An 11696-nucleotide genomic window follows, 5' to 3' on the forward strand; every position below is an offset into this window, starting at 1 on the left:
CTTCACAGAACTTTTAAGAAGGGAAGTTTTTACCACTGATACGAAGCTATTAACAAGAATGATATGAAATGAATTCGGTATACGGTATGTGATAAAAAAATCAGTGTCAGAAAGATGACTTATAATAAGAATGTATGAATAACTCTCTTTACTCCTACTTGTTAAGGTCATTGCTTTCATATGTAGGTAACTGTAAAATAATTTTACATTATTAAGTTTTATCATATGTATACTGTAATAAAATAGATATTGACATAATTTTAAGTATAATATAGGCCTAAGCCTAAATGTAAATAGATATTTTCTGTCCTCTTTTATATGACAGTTCTCTCGACCTTTAATATTATAACTAATGTAAAATCTATTACCAGTTATGATCAGTGGCAAAGAGTATATTCCGTCTGGGGATTTACTGAATTTAAAAATTTTTGTGAGATATCTAGATGAGACAGAAAGGAAAACTTGAAACCAAGATAATTGAGTTTCATAACCCTTTCTAAAATGTTACCATTTGTACAAATTTTGCTTCGTACAGGTTCTTTGCCACAGAATGCCATTTTTTTTTTTCCGTGGATATTTCCATGCAATATTTATCATACATACTACATCTTGATTACACTACTTTTAACACTATATCACTTCGGAAAACGTATTATTTGACTTCGATCCTCAGAACTCAATAGCCAATAGCAGGCTGAAACATGTTAACAAGGTAATATAACATTTAACACAAGAAAGTCAAATAATACATTTTCCGAAGCGATATTTAGCAGTTATTAATTTTAAACTATAGACTGATCGTTGTAAATCATCTTCTGAAGTGGCTAGCAAAACCAAATCATCTGCAAGTCAGTATGTCCAGACACAAATTTCGATTTATAGTTATATGACCATGTCTTGAGTTTCTAAATTCTCGTGCTCTCATATACAAATTGAATAAGAGGGGTGAGACAGGACATCCTTGTTTGACACCAGTAAAAATTTTCAACCAATCAGACATTTCCTTATCAATTTTGACAGAAATGAAAGTTTCTTTGTAGGTATAGGTTAAAAATATTTTCAATTATTTGTTGTGGAATTTTATCACATACTCATACTTCTCTAAGTCTGTTGCGGTTTACATGATCAAAAGCTTTCTCGAAATCAATAAATGAAATATGTGTTTCTATATTAAATTTCCGATGTTGTTTTGCTAATGTACCCTCAAAATACATTTTTTTTTCACCTTTGTACTCCCAAGAAGAACTGCAATTATATAAGAAATAACAAAAAAAAATTATGTTTTATGAAAAATAAATTATTACTATTATTATTAATGTTTAGGTGAGGGGTTTGGACTTTTTCCATTGCTGGTTGTCACAATCGTTGTTGGGATCATTACGTACAGCTATTCTGTATGACTGATCCACAGAATAGCTGTACGTAACGATCCCAACAATAGGTTTTTTCTCTTCTCTCCTTCCTTCCACCTGAAGACGAAGGGAGAACCACCCTTCGAAACGTTGTGTCTGAATTTTTTGATTGTGACAACCAGCAATGGAAAAAGTCCAAACCCCTCACCTAAACATTAACAATCCACCATTGCTTTCCAACCCCTCATTTAGATCACTATTATTATTATTATTATTATTATTATTATTATTCATACAGTAATTATTGATGCAATAACAACAGTAATGAATTATGTAAAGTGTTACTGAAGCAAGGAAAAACAAGAGTTGATATTGTGTAAACTGCAATAATTTTCAACAAGTATAATAACATAAAATATGTCCGCATTTTTACATCTTTAGTAAATTTAGGGCTACATACATAGTCAGTGGGATGAGTACCCCCTGAGACAACCCTGTGTACGTGTACCATAGACTGAAGATGACTGATTTAGAATATATTATGTAAAACTGATAGAGCCAAAATTGCAGATTTCAAAAATCAAAGTGAATATTTAATAAAACTTTAAGTAAAGTTGTGTTTGAAGCACAAAGTGGAACTCACAGTGACTCTCTCATAGAAAGAGTCTTCAGTTGTGAGAAAAAATCAGACAAAACAGGCCTACATTAAACATCACATCAACACTGGAATCACTTCTGATCCAGATCAAGATGACATCACAAGGAGAAGTATGCTTCAAGAAAAAATTTGCACAAAAGCAGCTGCTATATGCAAAACAAGGCACCGTTTTTTTTTTCTTTGCAGGTAACGTTTACTTATATAGGTATCTACAACATGCTTTACATCTGACTTTGTCAGAAGACAGGGGCACAAGCGGGCACTATGGACTACAGTTAAGTTGATAATCCACTTGAAAAGCAGGCCTATATTTTTTATATACCAGATGCAATTTTATGTCACTATTTACCTATAATCTATCCCTGCAACAACATCTAAAAATTAGCCAAACTTGTAAATAACATAGGCCTAGTCTCTCAGATGTTGCTAGTGCCAAAAAGCAAAGACCACTTAGTTCGTCTCAGATTATCCTGAATAGGCCTAGTCAACCTCTGTGGAGTAACGGTTAGCATGTCTGGCTGTGAAATGAGAGAGCCTGGGTTCAAATCTTGGTTAAGGTTTTTCTGGGGGTTTTCCTTCAACCCATTAAGAACAAATGCTGGGTAATTTTTGGCGCTGGACCCTGGACTCACTTTGCTGGCATTATCACTTTCATCTCACTCAGATGCTATATAATCATATAATTATCATTGATAAAGTCGCAAAATAAACCAATTTAAAAAATTATCCAGAGTGCATCATAGGGAATGGGTCCAAATTACACTCGATGATGAGGAATTGTTAGGATGTCACAGGGAAACCGGAGTATCCAGAGAAAACCTTTATGTTGCCTACCCAAACACAAATTATAAATTCAAGATGGAACACGATTTGAACCCAGGCCTCCTGGCTTATAAGTTAAGCGCTCTAGCACTGAGGCACAATAACTGTTTTATCATTTAACTCAATACTACAACATTTAAACTTCATTTTATCTAAATCCTAGCCAACATGTCTACAGTTTGCATTTCTAACTAGCCTACATAAAACAATCGTAATTTTAGTAATATTAATAAATGCTAAAATATCTTATAAACAGATAGTTCAATGAAATCAATTAACACTGTTTTTATAGTCCAATTTAAAACAACAAACGAAATGCATACAGAAATGATTAGAACAGTTTACTGTCAACACTTCACATAAAGTTCCGAATTAGCAGGCCTAGTTTGTAGGCTACTAATTATATATTATTCTGATATGATTATTCAGTGAATAAAACTCGAGCGTCCCCAACTACTTAACCTCACTGTATGTTAAAATTCTCTCCTCTCCTCACATATTTTAACTTTCAAATTGCATACCTATTTTAGTAGCAATCATCTCTAATTTAAGTACTGAAATAAGTTATTTTTAGGGTATTAACAGCTACATCTAGGCTAATACCTTCATTAATAGCCCTATCATTACTGATAGCAGTTATAAATTCAGAGAACTGGTTATTATCCTGCATTGCCTTACAGGTCTTGTTCCATGATGATCACAAATTCAAAGAGTCTCACTAGGCACAATGAGGAACAATAATCATTATCACCATAATCACGATCATAATACCAACAAGTTAAACACTTCATGTAGCTTACACTTATATTTGGGTTTCCTATCTAAAACTTCAATCCATCATTTCAAATACGTTAAATAGGCCTGAAATCCAAATTTATTTTATATTAAATCTTGAAATAAAGATGTTTCACAACTTGATAGCAACATTGTAGCCTACCTGTAGTCTGCATTTAAAAAAGGGCGTTTCCTGCGTATTTAATTGTTTACAACACTGATATTTTAACTTACCGGACAACACAAATGAATCTACATGTAAAATACCAAAATTTCTTACCTTTAAATCTACATCGATAAAATTGAAAGTAGCACTTAGAGATCCTTGGTGTGTTTGTGATCTTCGGGGGAATGGTGATCTCCATGATTCACGAAAAGATTTTCTTCTACCCCTTCGCACTCCAGCAGGAACACTGGAGTTCTGACCCATTCTCACTCAAAGTATGTTGCGACTGCAAGTGTCATTTCTGTCACTGTCAAGCAAATTTGCCAATGTCATTATTATTAATCATGGCTGATAAGAAGTTTTCACTGTATACATTTACACTTTAAAAGATCAGCTAACAATGTTTATTGTGTAAATGGTAATATTTACAATAACTAGCACAAATTTAAAAGGTGTGTACAGGTAAAATTACTTCACAAACTTCAATAACGATGACTCACAATATTGGATCGCAAGTTTTCTAGGTAATCTTGCTTGGGTTACATTCGTTATCAAGAACCATTCATTCACGTACAGTATGACAAACATCACATTCCCTTTGATTTAAAACATTTTAACACAAAAAGCCTACCTCCTGAGTGACAAGAATAAGACTGACTCAATTACTTCATATCTATGCGAAGGAATCTGACCTTTGACACCCAGATGACTGCCAAATCACGTCCATGTTCATTATTCACGGCCCATTTGATTATGAATAACATATCATAAGATGATCATAGCCTTCTTGATAATTAATTCTATTACATTTACAAATATTTAATTATAAAATTTTTGTTATATTCTATTAAGTTATATATTCGATAGATGTATTCGGAAACCAATAGAATAAGTGTTAAATAATTATTCAAATGCGAGCACGTATAGAATATGAATAAAGCACATACTAGAAGTTTAACACAATATTGTTGATACCTTTAAACGCCACACCGCGAAACATAAATAGCACTATGTTATTTTTATTCGGCTCTATTGCCCTATGCCAGGGTACATCTATTTAATCCTTTGGGAAATTTTAGAACTATAAAGATACGTCGTGGGACACTGAGATATGGGGTTAACTTGACGACTGACCTCCAGTAATGTAGGCGTACTGTACGGAATTTATAGCTAGAAAGGCTACCCTCGTATTGTATTTTGAGAGGGGAGGGGGCACTACCACCCAGAACTGCAACCTAAAATATCTATTGCGCTTACCCTCGAGCTAGGCGCATTCTCACAATGGCTGACTGCACTAAGGTTCACTGCGGGCGCGCTTCCGCACAGGGGCAGCGGCATTTCTCTAAGATTAGAGACCAGTTTAGGTGTATGTGTATTAATCGGAAATTAGGGGCTAGAAAATATTGAGAACAGGACGCATGTTTATATGACTTTTTTTTTTCAATTAATACACACACACACCTAAACTGGGCTCTAACCTTAGAGAAATGCCGCTGCCCCTGTACAGAAGTGCGCCCATTAGCTCCTCTTTCCATCTAAGCCTAAGTCTTCCGTTTGCTGTTTTGGGGAGATTGATGGGAGCACATGTCTCGCCCAACATTCATCATTAACACGAACAATATTCTACCACAGTTATTGCAATTGAAAAAAAAAATGTATATTTTAATATATGACCAACTACAGAGACTCCAGACAAGAGGCTATACAGCTTAGCGGAGCTAGCACGGCACTCGAATGCAATAGGTACGTCTCTCTTCCTGATAATGCACTTCCCGTCTCTGTGGACAACACACTGTTCGATTGTAAATGCTATTAACACTAAAACTAAAACAGTAACTCACTACACACAGCGAACTTCTTTCTAACTATACACAGTACACACCAAGGAAAATAGAATAGATTTATTTTCCTTGGTACACACAGCAAGACTAACTGTGAACGTGCAAACTCACACTAGACACCCATATGTCTCAGACTGCAGACTATTGTCGCGCTATTTGCGTAAATAATCTGGCTGTCACCGAGTGGACGGACCATTGTCACGCTATCTGCATAAATAATCTGACGGTCGTCGAGCGGCCAGTCCCCCGGTCGCATTTAGAATTTTATCAGTACAGGTCTTCAACTGGACTCTCTATATTAGGGATCCCAACTTTTTGTTAGCTGATTCCTGGACATACTTCAAATTTTACATTTGGGCCTAAATGGAAATACTGACACGAAATAACCATAGAATTGTATATACTGATCATCAATCATAATATTTAATAGCCCACACAACCACAACACAGCACAATGGAAATTTGTAACACTAGATAGACAATATTAGCTTTTTAATGAAAAATCTGTATTTCTTTTCACGTTTTGCTGCAGAAATGATACTAGGATTGTCCTTAAGAAACTAGACAATTTCAGAACATGATACTCAAAAATTAACTTTTACTTGCAACTCTGCCTTGATCAGATTTTCAGTTATCTGTCTAGATGTGATCGAGTAAACTGAAAATTCTTTCACAGAAGGCATTAGATACTGGAACTGGCATTAAAAATGTTACAAATTTTAGTAATTCACAGCATATCCACAGAAGCATTATATTCTTAAGATACAGAAGCCATCATATCATCCAACTGAATATCCAGCTCGTCCAGACAGCATGAAATCTTAATTCCTGAACATTTCGACGTCCAGGGCAGAATCAAAATGTTATCTGGACCAAAAGTCCTTTTTCTGGACAGTTCAGGTAAAACCTGGATGGTTGACAATCTACTAACTGTAGATATTTGAATTTCGCCTGATATAGACAATATAAGAATTAATTAAAACAATTAATTTTATATATACGTATATGTCTCAAAACGTCGTTTTGCCACATTCTATCGTAGAGATAATGAATATGATGTTATCAGTGGCTGATATGCTCAATTGCCAGGGCGAGGCTAAAAATCATTCCCACTTCCAATCTCTTACACCAGTGAAGACCAACTGGTGGCCTGCGGGCTGCATGCAGTCTGCCACTCCAGTTTGTGTGGCCCGCCAAAAGTTACCTTGGGTAGCAGCAGAAGTTATTTCACTTGCAAGGAAATAGCAGACGGAAATTCAACAGTGGACCTTACATTCTGTATTTCAATGTTTGACATTCTTATAGAGCAGTTTTCCAGTATATTTCTTGATTTTTACAACATGAGATCGCAACTTACTCTGTTCAACAACCCAATGAAATGCAACATTGCCAAACAAGAAGAGAAGGTCCAGCTAGAACTGTGCGGTCTTCAAGGTGACCCCTTCCTCCAGACAAAAAGTGAAACGGGAATGGGCTTCCAGAAATTGGTTCCAAGTGAAAATACCCGGAACTGTGAGTAACTTTTCACGAAGAATTGCTTCTATGTTTGGGAGCACATATGTATATATATATGAATGCTCATTCTCATCAATGAAAGCAATAAAATCTGCACAACGAAATAGGCTTACTGACGACCACCTTCAAGATTTCCTGTGGATATTTTCAACATCACTAGAAGTTGATTTTAATGAACTTGTGAATTCATATGAACGACCAGTGTTCCCACTAGTTTCATGTGTGTAAAATGACGGCTGTTGTGTCAACAACAACATATATGACTTTTCAACTCAATAACTTTTTTATCATTAAATACTTATAATACTGTAACAGTGTAACTTGACACAGTATTTTAAAATATTTATTCACTACTAATTTTTTTTAATTATTAATTATTGCGTACTCATGTACTGTAATAATAACTAATGTATGTAAACTGTAAGAGTGTAGATGTTTCATACGCAATATATGCGGCCCTCAAAATCTCATAATATTTAGCTGTGGCCCCTGAAGGTTAAGAAGTTGGCCATCACTGTCTTACACAGCCAGGAATCTAACCTCTTCCTCACTTCCTTGTTGTCGAGATTGGTGGGACTGGATTCAGCACATGACTCACCCGGCATCTAGTATTGAGGATGATGCAATCAGCAACTGATGTAGCCTAATAAATTAGTCGTCACCACAAGGATAGCAATCATGTCTCCTTTCAATCTATTTCATGACCACTACTCACAAACCAGTCCTAAGCTTGGTTATTAATATTCTGTTGTTCTCCATTTAATTAATAGTGTTGTTCTATTTTAGCAAAGGATCCTTTTTTATTGGATGGAATCACTATAAATGAGCCAATCAGTAGATTGTCTCTTAAATTGAAACCACTCATCCTGCCAGTAGATTTCCTGTGGATTCCACAAGACATTAAGACAGTTGTCAGGATGAGCCCTAACACTCCAGTATACATTTTGGATTTCCAAATTCTGACATTCACCTATACTTACTTTTTAATACATGAATCCAGGATTATTTGCGGACCTCAGATAAATGTGAAGAGTCTCAAGGTGCCCTTGTAAGGGAGATCTTTTAACTTTCATTGATTCATTCATGGACGGTATGTGGGACAGCTTGAGGAAGATACACAATATGGGACTATTATATTCATAATAAGATTGATAAGAATGGCGTATTGCACCAACACAGATTATACTACAGGCAGGATGAGTACATCCTATCCAAAAACTATATAATGTGCAATGACGCCATGAAAGCTGTCAACAATTTTATTTCATTTTATACATCTTGATTACACAACTTTTAACATTATATCACTTTGTAAAACGTATTATATGTTTTTCACGTGTTAAATTTTATGTTACCTTGTTAATATGTTTCAGTCTGCTATTGGTCATCCTCAGAATTGGTTGTTGCTGGTCTTGGCGCCTTTTGTTTTGTTTCCTGTGGGGGTGTGTTTGTGTAGTGTAATGTGGAGTCAAAGAGTGTGTGTGTTCTGAAATTGAGTTGTGTTGAGAATTTCACTTGGAAGTGTTTTTGTGTTTGTATATTTCATATTGTTCTAGTGTGTTTAGTTTCTGGCTTTTTGGTTCGATGTGTAGAATTTCCATGTCTGTGATGATGTCTCTGTAGGTGTGGTTAGCATTTGTAATGTGTTCTGCATATGTGGAACTGTTTTGTAATTTTGTGATGGCTGTGATGTGTTCTTTGTAACGTGTTTGAAATAATCTGCCTGTCTGTCCTATGTAGAAGTTGTTGCAGATGTTACATTTGAGTTTGTATACACCTGTGTGGTTGTATTTCTTTGTTTGTTTGTGTTGTATGTGTTGAGATGTTTTTTTTTAGAGTATTATTTGTTCTGTATGCGATGTTGTAATTTAATTTCTTGAATGAGATTGCAATCTTGTGTGTGTTTTGTTTTCGTATGTTAGTGTGATGTATTTTTTGTGTTCTTGTTTGTATTGCATTCTTATGTTTTTTGTGATTATATTTTGTCTTTCGTATTATCTTGCCTATTATGTTAGGGTTGTATCCGTTTTCTTATGCTATGTATTTGATTGTGTTTAGCTCTTCTTTGTAATCATGTTGGTTCATTGGTACCGGTACCATATGTTGAGTAGTCTGTGTACCATTGTTCGCAATGCAGCTTGTGTGTGTTTGTTGTCGACTTTTGTTATTGTGATGTCTAGAAAGTTTATGGATTTGTTTTCAATTTCTAATGTGTAGTGTAGCTTTCGTTTTAGTTTATTTAGAATACTTACTGATGAGCTTCTTTTTTATTTTTGTTTAGAGTTGTCGAATCTCGAAATGGATATTTTAACACATGAAAGTGGTTATATTAACTATATGCCTAAGGGAATAATATGAATGATGTATTCTTGTTACTACATGGTTCTACAGTACTTCCAAGAACCTTGATCTGCTTTAAACACTAGACCATACTCCTATTTTCATAGCTTTCTACTGCCATCTTTTGAGCTTCGAATGTTTAATGTCTTCTCTATCTTCTCACTCACATTCTTTCAAATAGTCCCTTTATTAACTCATCTGACCCATCATTACCACATGGCTCGTCCATTTCATTCTTCTCTTGTTGCATTAGTCTATGTAATTTTTCAGTTGATTTTTTTAAATTATTCATACTCCTTGTTCCATTACTATCAGTAGTTGTTACTTCGTGCAGTTTAAGGTATACATCGACTCTAGAAATGTCATTTCTTCAAAATTTTGGTAAACAATGTTTTTGCCACATTTGGAAGCTCATTTCTTCTAGTTTTCAAAAATATGTAACTTGTACCCTTTATCTCAATAGTTTCGTAATTATTTGGGCATTTATAATATAAGCACACTATACTTTCTATACCTTATGCCATCTTTAGCATCTGTTTCCTCCTATTTCACATTTTCCGACATTTATTATCCTTCAGACAGACAAAAGGTAGGCTTCCAATTGGGAAAAAAGACTTCATTGAGGTACCAAATTAAAGCTTATACATGTGGCTATGTTGTAAACTAAAATTATTATTTTCAATCGATAATTATTTTTTTCCCAAAAATAAACAAATATGCAATTTTTTTTTAAAGTGCTTCTATAATGTGGCATATCTTTTGAATGGTTCAAGATAAATAAATAATTTTTGTTTGTAACATTCTCCATTTGTAGGGGATCACTTTGACGAAATAAGTTTTCCCCTATGCAAATTTCTAATGGAGTTAGATCAGTCAAAAATTTTACTAATTAAAAAAAATTGTTTGGGCTACCAAATTCGTTTTTCAAGTTTGAATTACATAAATTGCTTAGTTTACTCCCAAGAATCATGTCGTCAAAGTTTGAAAGACATTAAGGAAAAAAATGTGGATTTTTATCTTAAAAGTCGATGTATCTATACCTTAAGTTCTTTCAATTGTTCTGAATTTCATATTTAGTAAAAGAGATTTAAAACAAAATCAAATCATTGACAGTTTAGAGCACAGAGTATTACTGAAAGTATTACTTTGGAATAGTACATTATGCAACGAGCCTATAATGAAGGTAATTAAGAAGCGAGCATGGATATTTATGAAATGAGCACAAGCGAGTTTCATAATTTTCATACGAGCTTCTTAATTACCATTATAGGCGAGTTTCATACGACATTTTATGCTCGACCATATTTCTAATTTGATATTATTAATTTTCTTTGTATCTGACCTTGGCCAATGTCCCGTATGTTGAGATGTGTGCAGACGCGAAAGTATTGATTTTTTCCGAGGAACAGATGTTCACATTGACCTTGCTAGGCCATAAGAACCTACAGAGATAACATTAAAATTAAATTAGACATTGAAAAACGAGATGACAAATTGAATTTATTTTAATATTATTTACAATTAACGCTAATTATTATAGTAACAGACATAACCTTCTGAGACAGTATTGGATTTCCAGCCTCTGTGACTTTTCGCTAATTCTCTTTCGATTGCATATCCGAGAATAATCGATACTTGCGGTTTTATAACGGTAGAAAGCTGACCTGTCATTGGCTGAACAGTTGTAACCAGAGTCGTCATTGGCTGAAAGACCTGACCTTTAATGAGTAGGTGTACTTTAATGACATACATTAAAGGTCTGCTACCAGATGTATAATTACTACATTTCGGCATGGTCGAGCATAAAAGTATTATATGTCTTTCACGTGTTAAATTTTGTTACCTTGTTAACATGTTTCGGCCTGCTATTGGCCATCCTCAGAACTGGTTGTTGGTGGTCTTGGTGTCTTTTGTTTTGTTTCCTGTGGGGGTGTGTTTGTGCGCTGTAATGTGGAGTTGTGTAATCAAGATGTATATAGAAAGTATTAACTTGTGAATGTGTTGCTCTTGTTACTTTATTCATAATCTAATGAAGGGGTGAGAATGAGATAGTCCAAAGCCACATTTAAAAAAAGTTTTTTTTTTGTGAGAGTTCATTTCTTAGACATATAAGGAAGCTACTACTAAAATATTATAAAAATTACAACAAATGACGTAAGTAAATGCCGAAGAAATTATGGTATTGCACCTAATAGCATTGAACTCTAAACCTTCAATATGCTCTCCAG

General features: G+C 34.4%; 1 protein-coding gene across 4 annotated transcripts in view; it reads right to left on the reverse strand.

Moving 5' to 3' along the window:
* The window catches only part of LOC138694738 (endonuclease/exonuclease/phosphatase family domain-containing protein 1-like), a 33024-nt gene extending 28468 nt beyond the window's left edge, over nt 1–4556 (reverse strand). For 2 of the 4 annotated variants that reach the window (XR_011331010.1, XM_069818756.1), the window contains exons 1-2: nt 4404–4515; nt 3887–4079 (exon numbers count right to left, since the gene is read on the reverse strand). Coding sequence is in view for 3 of the 4 variants with exons in the window: in XM_069818756.1 (XP_069674857.1) it covers nt 3887–4036 (150 nt within the window). In the remaining variant the exon portion in view is untranslated. Of the gene's footprint in view, nt 1–3886; nt 4080–4272 lie in introns of all 4 variants that reach the window. The other 2 variants (XM_069818747.1, XM_069818769.1) reach the window with 2 other exon arrangements.
* Between the last annotated feature and the right edge of the window lie 7140 nt (nt 4557–11696).

The sequence above is a fragment of the Periplaneta americana genome, chromosome 1 (assembly GCF_040183065.1).
Source record: "Periplaneta americana isolate PAMFEO1 chromosome 1, P.americana_PAMFEO1_priV1, whole genome shotgun sequence".
In the NCBI taxonomy this organism is placed as follows: Eukaryota; Metazoa; Arthropoda; class Insecta; order Blattodea; family Blattidae; genus Periplaneta; species Periplaneta americana.